Source organism: Protopterus annectens, chromosome 16.part0, assembly GCF_019279795.1.
Source record: "Protopterus annectens isolate FY-2018-M chromosome 16.part0, PAN1.0, whole genome shotgun sequence".
Classification (NCBI taxonomy): Eukaryota; Metazoa; Chordata; order Ceratodontiformes; family Protopteridae; genus Protopterus; species Protopterus annectens.
In genome coordinates, this window is record NC_056750.1 from 646011799 (window position 1) to 646033215 (window position 21417).

A 21417-nucleotide genomic window follows, 5' to 3' on the forward strand; every position below is an offset into this window, starting at 1 on the left:
ATATGAAACTTTGCCAAAAAATGAATTAAACATGACAAAAAACTATACTATGCAACAGTCCAACACAAGCACCAGAATAATCCCCAGAAATTTTGGGATGCCATCAGTCCATTATAGGTTCATAGATTAGTACTAGGCTTACTGCCCTTGTGGGCCATTTTAAGCCTAGCCAATTACCCCATGCGAGAATCAAACCCTGTATCTTGTGTCTGTAAGGCAAACACTTTAACCATTATGCCAACTTCCCACCCTGAAGGGTGGCCATGGTGGTGCAGCGGTTAGCATAGTCATCTCAGAGCAAAAGATTCTCTGGTTTGATTCTTGGCTGGGATGCCTTCTGTGTGGAGTCTGCATGTCCTCCCTGCGATCACATTGGTTTCATCTGGGTGACCCGGTTTCTTCCTACATTCCAGACACATGCAGTAGATGGATTGGACACTCTAAATTGACCATAGGTTAGTGTGTGTGTGTGTGTGTGTGTGTGTGTGTGTGTGTGTGTGTGTGTGTGTGTGTGTGTGTGTGTGTGTGTTTGTGTGTGTGAGTGAGTGGTATGAATGAACTACGGTGGCAGGGCTAGCCACTCGATGGTGTAAACCTTGGCTTGAGATGATTGTCACTGCTGAAGTGACACTCTGACCCCATGTGCAATACGGGAAAAGGGGTTAAGGATGGATGGATCAATCTAATGCTGAAACCTGGTCATTCCTCAACCCCAGCTGCAGCTACAACAAACTCTACTGATAACATTTCTTCACAATTTAGCTCACACTTTATCAACTCTATACTGTCTCTGGTAAAGAATGACAACAGTGCTCCTCTATTGGCCCTTACAGGATCTCAAATGAACCACGTATCCTTCACTATAAATACAATACAAACTAACACCATTACAAATCTTCTTTCCAAACTAAAGCCCTCATCCCTCGCTGCTGGCCATCTACCTAATGAATTTCTTAGACTTACAATAGATGTCATCCCCTGTGTTATATCGCTTCTAATTAACTGGGCCATTTCTGAGCAATATATCCCCAAACTCTGGAAGGTCTCTTATTTCATCCACCTGTGCAAAGACAGCACATCCACTGATTTCTCAAATTATAAGTCAATTACTATTCTCTCTCCTATAACTAAGATCCTTGAAAAATGTATGCAAACACAACTCCTTAACTATCTTCTAAGCAGCAACCTCCTATCCACATCCCAACATGGTTTTTAACCAAAATATAGTACTACAACTGCTCTGGTTAGTTTAACTCTATCAACCAGCTTGGAAGCAATGGCCAACACTCTCTTTTATCTTACTTGATATATCAAAGGCTTTTGACATACTATCACCACGAAAACTTTTGAACAAGCTAGCATCCTTAAACCTTTCCCAACCAGCCCTCTCCTGATTGATCAACTACTTATCTGGCCACCAACAGGCAATTAAGTGGCAAAACGAATTCTCTACCCTACAACTTGTCTCAGTTGGTGTACCTCAAGGCTCATATCTTGGTCCACTGCTCTTCACGGTTTTCACCAACAAATTCTGCACAATCACTCAACGCACAACCATTGTTCAATAGGCAGATGACTCCTCCCTCATATGTGCAGCTCCCTCCCTGACAGAACTCCTACAAAGAAGCCAACAATCTTTCCTAGACATCGAAAAATACCTTTCAGACTCCCAACTTTTACTCCACCCAAATAAAACAAAATTCATGCTCTTCATCAGTACCAAAACACCTGACTGCCTTCCCCCTTTCACTATCTACTCTTCCAATAAAACTGTAATCGAACCTGAAGATCACACACAGCTCCTTGGGGTCACAACTGACAACAGTCTTAAGTTTGACAAACATCTAACTCTAACTATCAAAAAGGTTCACATTCCGTTAGGTTCACTCTACACACTCAAGCCATTCCTAAGTGATACCAACAGACATTCCATGTCCAGAACAAAGCTACTCTTCACCCTCTTATATGCCTCACCAATATTAACTAATCTCAGAAAAACATACCAAAGCAAACTGGAATCCTGCTATAATAAAATTGCCAGATTTGTTTCAAAACTTCCCTATAGCTCACACCACTGCACAGCACTACACCAACTAAAATGGATACAGCTACCTAATCTTCTATCCTTTAACCAACTAACTTTCACTCGCTTCATCCTTCACCACCCTGATAACTGTCCAGTGTTCAAGGACTTAGTCCAGCCCCACTCCAAGTGTAGCTCCCTAGGATCTTCCAGCAAACTCCAACTGAAAGTGACTAAACCCAATAACAGCCATAGTGATTCACTGTTCTCCAACAAAATATCAAGGTCCTGGAACTCTATGCCTCAGATTATACTTAATACTACTAACACACCCAAATTTAAACTGCTACTTAAGGAACACCTAAGAAGCACCTGGCTTTGCTCCTGCACTAAGCCAGGCTAAACTTTCTTTCCTTTTTCATCTTACCATGCTATGCCTTCTCTGTATTCTAGATCTGTCATCCTCTACCCAGCTGCTTCCATTTCTGCCTCTCTCTCCTTTCATGCACTTTTACTTCGTGTTACCTATGCAAATTCAGACAATATATGTTCAGCATATACATATTGCATAAAGGCATTACTTGGATGTATTGTTGTCTACTCTCATTTTTATGACTCTGCACATGACCTCTAATGACGTGTCACGTAATTTATTTACAATCTTTTTTTTTTCTTTTCCATGTTATGTTCGACTTTTGTTACCTGATTGTTTGCATACTTCATCTTCCTCTATATGTTATTGTTTTTATGCTTAAATTTTGTACGCTTCTATTGGCCAGCATTATTGTCTTCTGTAAATACACATTGAATATTGCGCTGTCTTATTTTACCATTGTAACTCGATTAGTAATTGCATTCTATGTAATAGAGCTTTCCTCCACTGTCTTATTTTCCCACTGTAACTTTATTATTAATTGTATCTATGTAATTGGAGATTTTCTCCCTGGGCCTCCACTGAAAAGAGGGCATTGGCCCAGTCGGACTTTCTCAGTAAACAAAATTAAATAAATAAATAAACTCTAAGAGTTGTAGAGTAGTATACTCCAATGCAAGAGAAGCAGGGAAGTCATGAAAACCCAGAAGATGATGAAAAGGAATGTCTGTATTACAGAAAAGAGTTATGTTGAAGAAGTCAAACAGATATATACCAGGTCAAAGTACCCATTTTTTTTATCAGAGAGACCATTAGTATATATAAAATGTAAGATGGGTAAACAATGGGCAGGTATTTCATTTGGGATTATGTTGTAAAACATGCTTGGACTGTTCATACACAAAATCCATTCTAATATTTTCATACTGGAAAGGAAGCTATTCTTGATGTTACATTTGAATCAATGGAGCTGGCTATAGATTTTGCAACATGTTTTTGTAAAACAGAAACTATAGCACCATGGAAATACTTTCTTGCGAGTGGCTATCATTTTAAAATTGAAGAAAGTTAAATATACAGTTGTATATGAAGAATACAACAAGGACCAGTATAGGTCAATATAGAGGCTTATCTTTAAGACAAATATGAAATAGCTTATGGAATCAGAAAGGTTATAGAAGAAAGAAAGAAATTGACTGGTGGGTGGGAAACAGAGGTAATATTTTTCATTAAGGAAAATAAAATATGTTCACATTATAAATGAGAAAAATGGAGGCACCCCTGTGTTTTACTGGAAGCAGCCCAAGGCACATCATGTATTTAGTTTGTAGTGAATTAGACAGTTTAATTAATGCATGCTCAAAAAGCAGTGTATAAGGAAAATAGGTTTACAAAAATACTGGGTAACAAAGTGTACTAAATGTTAGAATGAGTGCCCCTACTGGACTTTCTGTCAAATACCTGAAATGCTGTCTTTCTCTATTCAGAATTAGAAGGCACAGTTGGCAGATGTGTGGGATAAAAATGAAAGTAGACTGGAAAGTTATGGAGGTAAACCATAAATGATAATGCAATACAACAATTTGAAATGAATAAAGTGGTACAAATATTTGAAACAGATGATGTGAATGCCAGTAATAAATATGAAGTTTTGTAGGAGTCTTTGGAAAAGGGTGGAGACAGCACTACATTTCAGGAAGGTGGAGAAGATACAGTAGAGAATGGATTAAGATATATAAAAAAGAAAAGGAGTTGCATAAAAACTGTCAATGGAAAGTAATTAAAATCTAATAAGTTTAAATGCTACTAGTATAAAATGTGAGTATTGACATCTGCACACATATAAATGGTTTGAATTTCACATTCAGTTTGATATAATTATTAAATTCTATCATCATACCTGAAAATAAGCAACATCAATTTCAGATTTTATGGAGAAAGGATGTAGTTTGGTCCATGTGACTCAGACAAATGCATGGGGATTGCTATATTAATGGAAAAGAACGGTTTGAGTATAAAAGATATTTCAATTCTTAAATTAAGAAAAGCCATAGTCATTGATCTAAATATGAAAGGGAAGTCCTAGTAGGTTAATTAGTATTTCAGCAAATATAGACATTACACAAGCAGAACTTGTTTTTGAGGAAATAAAGAAGTATGTTAAAGTAAAGGTGCCTATTCTGGTGATATGAGATAAGAACTACAATTTGTGAAAGATAAGAAGTAAAACTGAATAGAATGTTGGGGTTATGAAAGAAATTATGCAATAAGGAGAACATAAATAGAATATACATAATGAGGAAGTATGTGGATTGAATCTGATAACATTTTGGATTCAAATTTACTGATAGGGATACAAGGAGGGAAAAGCAAATTTAGGTTTTATAGACCATATGTCAACTTGGGCTAATGTCAGTGGGTCAACAAGTAGCCTACTCACCATTTTGCTGGAAGATCAGAGGTCTGTGATTTCTGTTCTCACACCAGGTACTTGGATTAATTGTCCATTATACCATGACCCCCCCAAAACGTGCACGCTGATTGGCCAGCGTGCACATTGTAAATAGAGTTATACTAATGGAAAAAGGTCCGGTCGCCCGGACTTTTTTCCATTAGTATAACTCTACTGTCTCGCTATGTTAAATGGGTTTAACATAGCGAGACAGCTTTAAAATAAGCAACGGAGATCTCTGTTGCTTATTTTAAAACTGTCTCGCTATGTTAAACCCATTTAACATAGCGAAAACAGTAAAAAAAAAAAGCAACGGAGATCTTGCTTTCTCCGTTGCTTTTGCCCACAGCTCTGATGTACTGTGCAGGCGCGCAGTACATCAGAATTTCCACGGATGCCAGACATCTGCATAAGGGCAGTAAACAGGCATTATACTATGCCATTATTTAAGAAAAGTAATAGTTTATTTTCTTAAATAATGTCATGGTATAATAGCAATAACCCACTTCTGGGTGTGGGTAATGCTGTATTTACCCACGGTTGGCTTTGTTTGGTCCCTCGGGCGCACGCCAACCGTGGGTAAATCCAGCATTACCCACACCCAGGTGTGGGTTATTGCTATAGTAATAACACTACAGTGCAACGTAAGGGGTGTGATGCACTATTGAGTATGCCATCCTCCACATGAGTAGTTAAACTAAGGATATCCTTCAGATGAGTAGTTAAACGAAGGCCATCCTTCAGGTGAGTAGTTAAATCAAGGTAATCCTTCAGAGGAGTAGTTAAACCAAGGTCATCCTTCAGGTGAGTAGTTAAACCAAGGTCATCCTTCAGATGAATAGTTAAACCAAAGTCCTTTTTCCCTGAGTTAGTGGCAGTTCAGGTAGCTGTAAAAGATCCCATTGTACTTAATAAAAAAATCTCTTAGTATGAATACCAGCATAGGTCACTCCCAAAAGGAAGAAAGAGTGAGCAAATAAATTAATTCATTAAATAAGTAAAATAATGAAGACATAATTAATTATGGTAAAGGAAGAGAATGAAATGAAAAGCCACACAACTGCTTAGGATAGTATGAAGGAAATTTATGGGAAATGGGTTATGAGTGAAATTACAGAGTAGGAAGGACTTCAGTCAAGGACATACATGGAATATAGGATTGCTGGTTTATAGAAAAGTATAAGACAAATTATATAGAGAGAAAGGAATGTAACAGGAATAATAGAAAAGGCTGTAGAAATATATAAGTTTCAATGAATAAAAATGTGTAAAATTAAGAGCAAACATTCTTTTAAGGAAGGAAGGAAGGAAAAATAAATCATTTGTTGAAAAGTAATAAGAATCATTTATGAAAATTTTTAAAAATACAAAGAGGAATATCAAAAGTAAACATGAGTGAATTATAATCGGTGTAGTAGGCTGTATAAAAGTAATACATCAAGAAGAAAATGTTATACTGGAATTTAAATGTCCTATTTAAGTCGCAGGCCACATGAATTTAAATGTCATGTGGTGGATGTGGTGACACGTAAGGGGGCAACAAGGGATGAAGAAATATGGACACAAACTTGACAACAGGTGTTGGGGAGGAATGAACAGCATACAAGAAATGGCAAGTGGCACAACAGGAGAGTGAACATGATGGGGCTTGGGTGGAGTGCAGGGTGACTGCTGATCCAGCACAGACTGCTACCCACTCTGATGTCATTTACTTCTGTGGTTGTCATCATAAGAGGATGCTGCCTCTGTTGGCTCAATGGCTAGGGTCAACCAGATGTGCAGCATAACCAGTCACAGAAGGACATGCTGTAGGTTGCAAATCTAGTAATTCAGCCATCAGTCCACCTCAAGTCTTCCCAGCCTCTACACATCTCGCCATTTGACCCATGAGTCTTTCTATGTTTCACTGATAGAAGAGGAGCCTTTGCTCCTCCCCACCCTCCTAAGAGTTGGCCACAGAAGCCAACAGTGAGCACCCCAGGTCACTTTCTTTAGAGTGGCCTTCATCTCCTACAGTGATGCAGACATAGGGACTGCTGCAGTCTCAGCAGCAGGCACTGTGAATGGCTCAGAGTGTCATGACTGCTGCATCTTCATAGCTTGCAACACAACTGATCCCATCGAAAAAGAAAATAGAGAAAACCCAACTAGTAAAGATAAAACAGAAATAAAATAAGACAAAAGAAAAAAAACAAACATATTTGTCATCTGTGGTACACTTTAAAATGGTACAAAACTGCCAGGAAATTCTACACTTTCCCCAGTGCCTAAACAGCTTGTTTTATCTCCTAGGCTTCTGGAAATATAAAACACGCAGTAATCAGCATAGCAAATTGCAGACAATTGAAAGCAATTACAGATGTAGATGCTAAGTAGAATGTATAGTGTGAATGAAATGCTAGACAGCTTACTGATACAAGTTGGTTCTCTCTACTCATCTCTTCCTTCTACTAGCAGAAAAGATCTGGGTGGCACCTTCACAGGTAGCACTACACCTGGGCCTGCATTGCTCACCAGATCAGGTGATGCCAATAGTATTAGTCATGTTGCTTCCAGGCATATATGTTGTAGAAAAGGGTCCAATTATTTACCAAGCAGGCAGTTCTTGTGGTCCTTGTGCAGCAGGTGGGAAAAGATTTTGTGATTCCCTGCTGCACCATGCTGCAGCCACTCTACAGGCCTGAATTGGGTGAAACATGGTAACTTGGTGCACATGACTACACATACTGGGCATTATGACACTCAAATTGAGAGGTAACATGCTAAAGTAATGCACATGTACAATAACATGATGGCAGTGAACAAGCAGCATATTGATTCATCACAGTAGAGCCAAGTCTCACAATACCAAAGAGTTAAAGAACAGAAGTGTGGCCAACTGTCACAGTACCATAGCATTATGGAACAGTAGTGCAGCAATCCTTCATAGCAGCAAGATGCAATAAGTAGTAGTGTGGCTGTCTATCACACTACATACACTCCAGCATGTGTGCATGCAGACCTGAGGATCATATTGTTGTTTGGGGCTGATAACATATTTTGTTACACCAATAATTCTGGAACATTTCTGCTAAATCACACCATGGCATAATTACTGTGCTACAAAAAGTCCCTTTTAGGCATAATAAAAACTGCGATCACCATTGTGCTGAAGACCACATTATGATGAATAAGTGTCTATATTATCTTATCAAAGTTTCAGAATATCGAATCTGATATGGTTGACACTATATCATCAAATTCTGAAACATCAAAAGATAAAAAAAAATGCCTAAAAACAAAAATAAATAAAAACTTACCTTTGCAAGAAGGGAGGGGGGCAAGCCTCCCTGCTCCCCCCACACCCCCCCTACTTAAATATACCAACTCCAAGACCACACTACATTGAACTAAATGGAAATCTCCCCTTACGAAGATTTCCGTTTAAACATTCAATGTTTTTTGCTTTCATTAATCTGGTGCCAACAATATCAGCTTTGATATTGTCGACCTGCGACAACATGAAGTAGACCCATGAATAAATTAAGATCTACGTAATACAGCATTGCAAACAGTACTGGCATATGGGCAATGTAGCTGTAGATAGGGTCACCCAATCACAAGCAGAGAATGCTATGCCAGTTTACAGAATATCACTAAGTAAGCAATCCATATAAAAATTTATATGCTTTTTCTTACTCTTGCATCGGGGAATCTCTGGATTAAGACCCTTGGCTTGATCTATTAACAAGTTTTAAGGGGAAACTAATAAATAAATAAATAAATAACACTAAATATGATAAAATGTTTTCCTCTAGAAAATAAATGAATCCTTATAGTAGCAGCAGCTATCTGGTTCTCATGTTTCTATGCAGACAGTCTGATAAGGGGTCATAAAAACAGAGTACTTCTTTCCTTCAATGGCTAGGAGATAATGTTTTATGAAAGCATTCAAGTGCTCTTCTAATCTGTGAGAGGAATAAAGATAAGACAAAAACATACAGCACTTAAGGGAAGTAGAAGCACGTGCTGTAGCATGTATCTTAACATGGATAACCGTACTTATAGATTAATCCAAGTCTGTGAGTGTGGCTGACAATCTGGAACAGTTGCCCCTATTAGGAAGGTTAAACTTCAATATTTAAAGATGTAAATATTTTGTACATTAGTATTAGGTTTATAGGCTTTAGGGGTGTTCTGGGGATATGTTTTTTGAGAGTTTTCACTAAAACATTGTAAGATATGACATAGGTTCAAATGTATATGACAAGAAACAACTGTATAAAAGATCAACCTGCCAGACATTAGTGCATGCATGTAACACAGAACTAGACATTTACAAAAAAAGCTGTTACGCATAACAGGTAGGAAAATAACATTTTAACATAATGACACTTTTTATATTATCTTTAAATGTGAATGGTTTCATAAATATATACAAAAATAGAGGGTAGTGAACTATATTAGACAATGCATAGTACAAATAGCTATGTTAAAGAGACACACATTTGGAAAGAACTGGGCATGTGAATTTGATAAAAGGATTTCAGGATGGTTATTCAGCAGAATATCTGGGACAGAGGAAAAGGGGAGTTCTTATATTAATTGCAAGAGGAGGGAAAAAAATAATGGTAGATTTATAGTGCTAAGTGGCTACTGGCAAGAGAGGGGGATTACATTAGCATGTTTTTGCATTCCACCTAAACTGCTATAATGGGGCTTAGGAAAATTCTGGGAGAAGTAATCAGCTTTCTGCAGGGAATATTACTTATAGGTGAGGACCGTAATTTAATTTGCAATGGTGAGGATGTATCGGGGGGGGGGGGGGCAGAAGGGAAAATAGAATAAAATAAGGTAGCTTTTTATAAGAAATTTATGAAAATTTATGAAAATATTTGCATGTAAATTGTGAATTCAGTAGTAGGAGTTCAAGTGAATTTACATATTATTCCCCAGGGTATAAAACCTAAGCTAGACTAGACAGAAATTATATTTCACAGGAACATGCGCATTTAATTGAAAGTTTTGATACACATCCAATAGCTATTTCAGATCAGATGTGAATATTAACTCAAATAAAAATGCACTGTAATAAAATAAAAATAAGGCACTGGCACTTTTCCACCTATCTGTTAAAAAGAGAGGAATTTAAGAAATGGATAGTGGAAATTATTCTGGAGTTATTTGGGGAAATTATAATATAGCTAGGGAGTGGGATAAAATTAAAGTGAAGTTTAAAAATAGGTTGGAAATAAAATAAAGAGATATGACCAAGAATTATTTAGAGGGACTAAGGGGAATGTCACAGAACAAGAAGAGGAGCAATTGCAGAATGTTGAACAGAAAATAAGGGATTATCTTGATAACATGCATGAGTTTAGGAAGACTGCTCTTAAGCAACTGTTTTTTTGATAACTCCAGAGCACAAAAACTTTTAACACAATGACTCAGGCAACAGAAATTAGAAAGGATTGTCACCAAGCTTAGAGACCCTATAACAAGGAAGATAACTTCAGATACTTTAGGGGGTACTAAAAATATTTAAAAAATTGTATGAAAATCTGTGTAAAGCAGAGAAATATGGAAATCAATAAAAGGTACAAATGGAAATGTTTATGTAAGAATTAAATATGCCAAGATTAGAGGAAGATGAGGCTCAATTATTAACAGGATAGAATAGATAAGATAAAAATGGTGATGTAAAACCAGTCTACGTGGGAATCCCCAGGAAGCGGTAGTATTCTAACCAGTCTACGTGGGAGTCCCCAGGAATCGGTAGTATTCTAACCAGTCTACGTGGGAGTCCCCAGGAATCGGTAGTATTCCTGTGGAAGTTTGGAGGCTAGGCCGAAGAAACTGATAAAGATCTGGAAGGTTGTATTTAACAGTATTTTAAAAGGAGGAGAAACACCAACATCCTGGAAGAAAGTGGTGGTTGTAATACCTAAAGATGGTAAAGATCCATCAGATCCAGCTTCATATAGGTCCATTTCAATTCTAAACCAGCAATTATAAAGTGTTTGCCTACAATGGCTAAAAAATGACAAAGGTGATTCTAAAATTGAGAGATATGGATCAATGTGGTTTTGTGGAAGGGCAGTAAACATTTGACAATAGAACAATGATGATCCAGAGGGAAGCAGAATGTAAGAAAATATCAATTTTGTTGGTGGGTCTTGATGCAGAGAAAGCATTCGACAGAGTAAGCTGGGATTTTATGAGTAGAGCAATGGAAGCATTTGCAGTCCCTGATAAAATTATACGCTTGATTAGAAGGATATATGAGGGATGAGAGGTGAAAATTAAAGTGGGTGGGTTCCTCTCTTATATGTTCTGTTTGAGCAGAGGAACCAGACAGGGGTTCTTCTTTCTTCTTTGTTATTTGCATTATATTTAGAACCGCTGGCAAAGAAAACAAGGAACTCAGAAATTCATGGATATAATGAGTATGTTAGTAAAAAAAGCAGGTTATATTTGCAGATGATGACATTTTATACCTCATAAAACCAGAAAAGTACATTTCAGTGTTGTAGAACATTTTAAACAGTCTCAAGTCTTTTCAGGATACAACATTAAAGAAGATAAGACAAAGGCAATAGCTGTAAATTATGTAGCCACACATGAATTAGTTCAGCAATATTCGTATTTATGGGGACATGATAAAATGAAGTACTTAGGAGTATGGATTAAAAATGTTTCTGTTATGGCAGCTAAGGATTTGTGGGAAGAGACTAAACAAAGGATAATACAAAAACTGAGAAACTGGAAGCTAGGTTTTATGAATACAAGCAGTCAAAATGTTTTTAGTCCCATTAGCTGTATACACAGTCCAGTCATATTTTTATCAACCAGAGGAGAAGTTGTGGATAGCAATTAATAAAGAGTTGAAGGATTTTATCTGGTAGGTGAATATGGCAAGAGTCAAGTGGGATAAGCTGATCTTTCCAATAGAATAAGGGGGTTGAGATTACCTAATTTGAAGGGGTACTTTGGAGCTACACAGTTAGAGATCCTATATATAACACAAGCAGAAAGCTAGAATTCAAAGTGGAAAGGAATGGTGATGAAACAGGAGGAAAGCTCAGGAAACAAGGAGAGAGTTGGATTTTGGATGCAGATCCTTAAGGAGAATAAAAGTAACCATAAATAACATTATATTCATATAATAGCAGAAAGTATTCTAAGGACTAAGCAAAACCAGAAATGGAGAAAGGAGATTATGCCAATTGGGATGACTGCAATTAGGGACAGAGACAATAGACAAGAGGGGCTGAAATTTACTGGAGAAAACTGGAAAATGAACCAAGATATTAGGAGCAAATAATTAGACAGGAAAAAATAATAGACTGGGAAGAAGCCAATAATTTATTTGGACTGTAGGCTAGAGATTGTCTTATCTATCAAGGACTGACATCAGAGTATAGGCAAAGAGAAAGAAATATGGGGACTCTAAGTGAAAGACTAGCACTGGTAACATTTTTATTAGAATCTAGAACAGAAACTGCTGTTAAAAGGATTATTAGTAGAGGATATAAAACACTGTATGACAACTATAAGAATTGGTTAGAGGAGGTTAGAAAGGATTGGGAAAAAAGACTGGATAAGTAATTCACAAAGAAACAATGGGAGATATATGTATGACTCCCAAATATGCAGCAAATTCTAAAAGATTTAGGCTGCTTGCATGGAAGTATTTACATATGTATTTTATACCCCAAGTAGACTCCAAAGAGTGTTTCCTCAGGTAGATAGCAAAATGTTGGAGGTGTGATGGGGAAGAAAGAGGTAATTGGCAACACATTTTTCAGAGTGTTATGAGTTAGCAGACTTTAAAAATTCTCTGCAGACTACTCTGTCAGAATTACTGGGTGAGTAAATTGGTATAACTAAGGAAATGATTTTTTGCACTATGGTACAGAATTAGAACTGGTTAAACACAGCAAGGCCTTGTTGAGTCTCATTGAGTTGGCTGCCAAAGTAGCAATTACTAGAAAGTAGAAATTAAAGACTAAACAAACTGTACTAGAAGTAGTGAATATACTAACAGGGATAAAACAATTGGAATGGGATCTTTAGAATATGGTAGAAGCAAATTACTTAGAAAAAAAATGGGAATTATGTGAAGTACAACCAGGGATAACCATAAGGCCTTTTACAGCTATGTACATAACCTAAATGGTAGGACCCAAGCATGTGCAGAACTGGTGTGTAATGGTATCACAAATGCTGACCCCACAGAGAGAGAAAACCTGCTAGTAGATAGGTTTGGTGAAAATTTCACTCCCTTATCCCCTCCTAACTTACAATAAACTTTCCCCCAAATTTCCCCCACCCTACATATCTGAAGAGCAGGTCCTCAAAGCCTTGTCCAAGGCATAAAATACAGTCTCTGTGGGACCAGACAACATCCCAGGCTGTCTTCTAAACAGGCTAAACATTAACTAGCATCGCTACTAAGTACCCTTTTCAATCATAGCCTAACCACAGGCTTTGCTCCTGTGGAATGGAGAACAGCAACTGCTACTGCACTCCACAGAGGTGGCCTAGTGAAACACCTGGGGAATTACAGACCCATAATCTTGACCAAACTCATCTGTAAGGCTACGGAATGTATCATTATGGACTTCATAAATATAGACATAGGTGACCTCCAAACCCTGGATCATACCCAGTTTGGCTTCATGAAGGGGAGATCCTACCTGTTAAATCTGATGAATTTCTTTGAAAATGTGACCAAGGCTATTGATGAGGGCAAATCTGTGCACACAGCATACCTTGACCTGGCAAAGGCTTTTGACACAATCCCACATTCAGGCATTACCGATAAACTTAGCAAACGGGATGTAAACTCCTTTCTTGTAAGATGGGTTGTCAGTTGGCTTGCAAACTGGACACACTATTAAAATTGGTGACTCCACACCAACCAGCAGACCTGTTATCAGTGGGGTGCCACAGGGATCAGTGCTGGGCCCCCTACTGTTTGGTATGTGCTTCTCAGACATTCAGATCAAAACTAAGGGGATGTGGCTGACCAAGTTTGCAGATGACTGCAAACTAGGTGCAATCATTGAATCCCCAGATGATGTCAGTATACTCCAGGAGGGTCTCATGCAGACCAACAACTGGTGTATTAGTCACGGTCTCAAAGTGAATGCAAATAAATGGATAATCATTCCCTTCAGCACAATGTCCCCTCACACTATCAAATCAACAACAATACCCTAACTACCCATGAAGTGGTAAGAGACATGGGATCACAAGTCGACTGCGACCTTAACTCCGACCAACGTGTGTCTACTATAGTAAGGAAAGCTTTCTATGTAGCACACTTGATTAGTAATGGCATCACCCTGAGAGCAAAAGAAGTTATAACCCCCTATACTCGGCACTTATCTGGCCCATAATTGAGTATAATGACCTGTTTGGCATGTACCGTACTATGCACTTAAAGCAATTTGAGAGACCTCAGAATTTTCTAACAAAGAAGATCAAGTGGCACCAACATGTGACTTACACAGACTGACTAAAGTCACTGTACTCTGTATCATATAGACTTCTTAGGGAGACTTATGTCTGGCCTACAGAGCAGTCCAAGACCCAAACATAATGAACTTGCTGCATATCTCTAAATCAAATGGGATTAGGGCTACCTGGTGCAGGGACCTAAATATGGCCTGTGACTTAAATAGGACATGCTGGAGAGACAGCTTTATCTCCCAGTGACTACCACATCTTTGCAACATGCTACAGATTCATGTGAAGCAGAATGCCTCTATGACATTATTCAAAAGGAACCTGGACGAGTGGATGGGGCACCATAAATTCTTACTGGGGATAGAGCCCACAACTCTCAGTCATCACTAAATGCAATTTCAGGTATTGACTAGAATTACTATAATATTATATTGGGCTGATACGGCTAGGCTTAAAATGACCTCCGGGTCGATGGCCTAGTAATCTCCTATGAATACATGCAGAATAATGTTTTGGAGGAGTAATGGGGTTTAAAAGAAGGCAGGACTTGAATGAGCTATCTAATGTCTGAGTGGCAATGACTGAATACATTGTAAGTGATGTATAATGTTTGCCACTGAAAATATATCAGTGTGGTTTGTTTTCATTTATATGAGTGTATGATGGCCTGTATCATAAGGGATAATTCAGTGAAGATGTTTCTTGTTTAACAGAGGAAATTTTTGGAACAATTCATACAGAAAAATGGTTTGGAGGAGGAATGAAGTTTAAAAGAAGGCAGTCACTGAAAAATTTATACATGGTTTAGACTATTAGACTTATAAGAATATATGTGGTATGTAATGCTTGTAAATGTAAACTTATTAATATGGTTTGATTGCTTTTATATTCTATTTGATTCAACTTTATTATCATATGTACTAGCAACTGTGTCACAAAGTACAATGAAATTCCTATTCTACAAATCCTCCAGCAACATACAAAAAAATGGCAATTAACAAGAAGTAGTCATCTAAGGAAATAAATAGACAATAATATAGATACAGACAAGCTCATTCCCTCCAAATGCGAACCAACCTACAACACTAGAGGGAGAGGCAGTATGTGAGTTTTATTTAACTGTCTAATAGCTTGAGGAATAAAACTGTGTTTCAACCTGTAATGTAAGTTTATAATGTTTTTAATGTAAGTTTGCCTATGTCACAAGTGATAACTCAATAAAGGTGTTTAAAAAAAAGTAAGCAGTCCACAGGAACAGAGCCAAAAACCTCAAATCTAAGCAAACCACTTTTGTACATTCTCTCAAGACAATTCTTTTACAAGTGTTATAAGATGTTATTCTGTAATAACATCTCTGGGGGAGCTTCTCCAAAGGAACATTCCTCACAGAAACATTGTACTTGTCATACCAGTATGGTCACACAGATTTACTTTCCAAAAAGAATTCCCCAACCTCCTCTCCACACACAACATTCCTTTTTCTACTTTCCAAATAGAGCCCAACCCCCCCATACATTCTCCCATTCTACTTTACTATAATCACTGCCAAGCAAATTACACCATCACTTCAGCAAATACCACTTGACTGTCCCCCTGAAACAGATAACTTGTACCACTGGTTTCTTTTTCACTGTAGAGACTACACTGCCACCCTCCTCCCCACCCCACTCCTCAAAAAATCATATCTTTATTCTTGGCCTCACAATCAACACCATGTCCACAGTCTAGAAGTCAGCCTTTGTCAAACCTGTTCCTAAAGATCCTAAACCTTCCTCCACAAGTAACTACCAGCTCATCTTCATCCTCCCTACCCCTGGGCAAAATACTTTGAAAAATAATTTATAACCAACTTATACCCACAAAAAATATAATTTACTCTCCAACAAACTTGGTTTCTGGGCAGGAGAGTATACATTGTAAGCACTCTGGATTTTAACCATTGACATAATTACCAACATAGATAAAGAAACTCCTAAATGTGTTGTAAATGACCTTACCTATGTCTTTGACAATATTAGTAGCCCACCTCCTAGACATTGACATCAGCACTGAAGCCACACAGTGGTTAAAAGACTTCATGACTAACAGATGTTTCACTGTAAATGCTATCTCATCTCAGTCACATACTGCCTACATTCATTCTTCCCTTACCATAAAACTAATCACTACCCCATCAACCTACAACCTCAGATGTCAAGGTGAAGTAGGCCCTACTCTCCAAACCCCATTTGTAAAACTACATAACTCCGACCCCAGCTTCTTTTACTTGCTCCAAAACTGTGGCAAATTCAATCCCTTCCCCACTATATCACTGAACATACTAACTATACTAAGCTCAGACCCCATCTCGAACATTATCTTAGTAATAAAAAAGCAAATGCTAGAATACAGAAGGTATCCCTTAAGTAATACTACTCTGCATTAGGTTAATTTCCTCATATGTGACTACATTTACACAGGTACTGTTTTGATTACCTCTGTGTTTCCACTTTCTGTAGATATGCACATAGCTTCTCTTTCTCCTTGCTCTCTGTCACCTTACAACATTTACCTTTCTCAGTCCCTCTGTTTCCTTGAACCCCTCATCTTTATCATTACATATCTCTTGCTTTGTCCTCTAAACAGTTTGTGCTACCCTCTACAATTTCCAAGGCTAAACCTGTTTCCTCACCCTTTCCTCGCTACTCTGCTAATTCCACTTTTCTGCTTGTAACAGGTGCACATCAGTATGGTGTAATGTTTGTACATAGTGTTACACAGTTGATTGTAGTTGTTACATTTTTGTTGCTACTATTTTGGATCCATGGTTGATTGCAGTTGTTACATTGTTGCTGCTACTATTTTGAATGCAACCTGAGATGACCCAACAGTTTGGCATGTTGTGATCAGTGCTCTATCCCTGTAACCAAAATGTAAATAAAATAAACGGTATATAACATAAGTGACATTAACAATATTAGAATACTCTGATGTAAACGTGTCACAGATGTACAGTACATAAGCACTGCTGATATATGCGAAAAGGTAGTTGATATTAATATTTTTAAGAAAGACAAAGGTTAGTCATAGTGCTGAAGGAGAGCATGGTAAGAGTTGGTGTTAAGGAAGTGATCGCTTATGGTGGTATCGATTTATATAACTTCAACAGGTCTATATTACCAGATCGAAACTTTAGTCGAATAACTAAAGATCAATCTGGTAATATCAAAATCCAAAAACTGCGAACGGGTAAATTCACACAGGGAAAGAATTCCCTTGGCCACATGAAAAAAAAACATTGAAACCCAAATCAATTGGAGGGCTTTGCCACCCACACCCCCCGCTGTGCCCCCACACTCCCCCTAACTAAATATACTGACTCCAAGATCACTCTACAATGGAGAAAAGGACATAATCCACATAACAACCAAGGGAATTCTTTCCCTGCATGAAATCAAACGTTCATGGTTTTTGGATTTCGATATTACCAGATCGATCTTTAGTTATTCAACTAACTAAAGTTTCAGTCTAGTAATATAGACCCACTTCAACAGCTGTCACTGTAGAATTATTGTTCTTCATTGCGGGCACAGAAAACTAGCCATTTTGGTTTAAAATTTGAGATTTCATGTTCATTCCTAAAGGCTTTAGAAGGTTAAGTTGCATTTAGCTGGGACACTCTTGGTAAAGGATTTTTCATTAACAATTAATATAAGTTGGGCCTTTCAAGTCTTAATGCTTAATTGTGAGAAGATGTGAGTGGGTGAATATAGTTTTATATCAAAAATGTGTTTATAACAGGGGTCAGTAATTCATTCAGAGCAGTGTAATGGCTAGGAATGAAAATAGCATGACCCTGTTTTGTGACAATTGAAGACAGAATGAGGTGTCCCTTGACATTTTTCCAGGCACGTCATTCATTGATATGGAAGATTGTTCTGTGTAGTTAGCGAGTTAAAATATGTGCAAATAATTACATAAAAAAACTGTTTAGTAAACTGATATGCTTCAAATGACATTTTCACTGCAAAGAAAATATACCCACAGGAAATGCATTTACCGATACAAGTTTTGTGAATTAAAGATGTTGTTTAATTGATTTTCCCCCAGAGGAATGTGCACAGATCGCCTGCTAGCAAATGGACATCTGAATAAAGGACAGAGCCTTGTTTCAATAAATGGATTCTACAGAGCTGTTTTTCAAGTAAGTTCTTCTTCAGAAACACACACACAAAGTTAAAGATAGCCTCATTTCAGCTAAGGGATACTGCAGACCTACTTTCTAAGTAAGATCATCTCAATACACACAAACACACACAGTGTATACAATACTATAGCATTCTGAAGTAGTATTTTTACAAACCTGAAATGAGTACTAAAATAACATAATGTACGTCCTCTCTTTTTAACAATTTTGTGTGAATGGTTTCTTAATAAAAATTTATGGCATTGTGCATTTTAGTGTTGCATTCATTAAAGCCTAACAACACACCTCCACACTATCCCTACAATGATGTCATGGAGGGTGAAGTTCACATGAACTTTGTGTGATGTTGGCATAGAGAAAAGTATTTTTTTCTAATGTTTTATAAAATAAGTAGGGAGTTTATAAAGAGAGTGATTGAAAGAAATTATAGTATGGCACTGGAGGCATCACATGTAGTACTGCATAAAAATAGGTAAAAAAACATGTAGAAACACTTCAAATCTATTCACAGTTGAATGCAAGTAGACTGGAGGAATAGCAATAAAATACAAAAAAACATTTACAAAAATCAACAGGTCTGAATCTACACGGACATCTAATAAACAGATCTAAAAGCAGGAAATAATACTATGGATGTCAAATGATATAACTTTAAAGGTTAAAGAAAAAGCATAACATTTTTAGAAATTATAAAGAAACATGGTAGAAGGAAGATACAGAAAAGCACACATTAAATCAGAGGACAATAGGCAGGGTAGTCAAAAAAAGTATATGCCTAAACAAAGGAAAAGATGGCCAGTTTTATCCAAGGAGGTAACAGCCCTTTCATAAGATATGTAAAGTGGCAATGGAAGACAGTAAGAGGAACAGAAAGGCAAAAAATGCTACGTTGGAGATAGATGATAAAAAAGGTAGCATAAAAGCAAGTATTCTAAATTACTCCCTTTCACTTGGTACAATAAGGATAAGGTTCTAAGTATTGTTGGAAAGCAGTTACCATACAGCATGAAAAAATTAAAAAAATGAGCAGTAAGATCTATAGATGGAATCTTGCAATTTGAACATACAGTCTAGGATAAACAAACTATAATTAAAAGGAATTAGAACTAAAACCTGAAGGTACCAAGTTAATTAAAAAATATATCTTGCATCTGACATTAAGAAAATGGAATTGTTTTAATACATCACTAGTGCTGATTCTAATAGAATTCTAGCTGTGACATCTGTAACAGGCAATGGGTAATGTTTAGACATCCAAGAAATTATCCAAGATACCTTGTAAGATTTCACAAAAAAAAAAAAAATGCCTCATTGACTCCAAAATCACTGAATGCATATTTGCAGGTGTCTATGATAGTAACATTTATGTAATCACCAAGAATGAAATAATTCTTGATGTAACTAAAGAGGGTATGTCAGCTAGACAGGATAACATTACTTTTAGGGACTTTAGCAAATTACATCTTCAAATCACTTTTATCTTAGTGGACATTTCCAATGCATTAGGGGCATTCTAGCAAATTGGCATAAAGCAATCATTACACCAATTTATTTAGAGTCATGCATATTAATTAATAATGAGGTCTTTCCTCATTGTGGCTATTGTACCACAGAATCTTTAGTTTCCCAATCACACTAAATGGTACTTTTTGCCACAGCCCTACCAGTTATCGTTCATGGTTAACTTGTGTGTTCACCATCATCAAGCCATTTGCAATATAGAAGTCTAGACTGGCCTCATCTTCTTTATTCCTGATGCACCACCCATGTGTAACCAGGCAGTCCAGATATCCTATTTTTGTCTGCCTCAATATGAACCTTCAGATCCCAAATTATCAATAGCTACTGCAGCTGTTGTCTGAATGCTCTGTTTTCCTCACTGTCTCAAGCTTGCTGTGGACAATACCTTTCGGTTGTCCAGAATTTTGCAGAATGTCCAGATTTTTGCAACATGCTTCTGATCTGTTCCCCATAAAATCTGTGTTTTTTCTGGTAAATAATTGAGGATAGACGTCACTAAGTAATAACATACATTTGAGTTTTGGACTTCATCCACTTTAGGAAACTTCATATGAATACAAAAATCTGTTGTATAAACTCTAGCCCTGATTTTTAACCTTTGTTCCCCCATTATGTTTGTGTTATTCCAGAATTCTTGCACTAAGATGTTGAAAGGTATGTGTGGGACATACACTGAAATTATGAATACTGCTTTATCTTTACTCTGAAGTTTGATTGCCATGAGTCTATCCCTAATTCTCTTGATATCATTTGCTATCCTCAGAAGATTCTACCTCTCCACAATTGCCAAAGCATTTCTATTCTGTCTTCTCCATAAGTAGACCTTGAATTCCAAGCCTAGTGTCTTTGCTGCATTGCCTTTTCACTTTCTGTCCTGGATACACAAGATGTCATTCACTTCCAAGCTGTGTGCTATAATTAGTTTAGCAATCTTTAGTACATTTTGTGAGGTTCCTTGATTTTACAGCTGTTATTTATTCAACAGAATGATCCTAGGTAACCCAAGCTGGAAAACTGGACACTAGACAGTCACTACAGTACTGATCCAGTACTGATGACCTTTATGTCAGACATACACTGGCAAATAGGGGCATATTACTCATTCACACCGTTAGTATAGTTCTCTTATGTAGGTCAGAGTAAGCTAGGATATCAACCCACTTATAACCAGCAGACACCCATGTCCATTCTTGGTGACATTATTCAATGTTACCAAATCACATAAAGCTAATTTTTATATTGTTGATTGGCTAGCTCTGACTTAGTGTATGGTCTGTGATCCATATTTCTCTTATCTAGACAATACAGTGCATCACTGCTGATGCTTAAAGCAGTCTGTCTACATGACTCTTCCCCAGTACACAGTACCTATATACCAGATGGTGTACTGACTATCTGGTCCAGGGAGT

General features: G+C 37.3%; 1 protein-coding gene across 2 annotated transcripts in view; it reads left to right on the forward strand.

Annotated features, from left to right (window-relative positions):
• The window catches only part of LOC122790408 (mannose-specific lectin-like), a 230592-nt gene that overhangs the window by 44041 nt on the left and 165134 nt on the right, over nt 1–21417 (forward strand). For both annotated transcript variants that reach the window (XM_044057926.1, XM_044057925.1), the window contains exon 2: nt 18391–18484. In XM_044057926.1, the coding sequence (XP_043913861.1) occupies nt 18391–18484 (94 nt within the window). The remainder of the gene's footprint in view (nt 1–18390; nt 18485–21417) is intronic.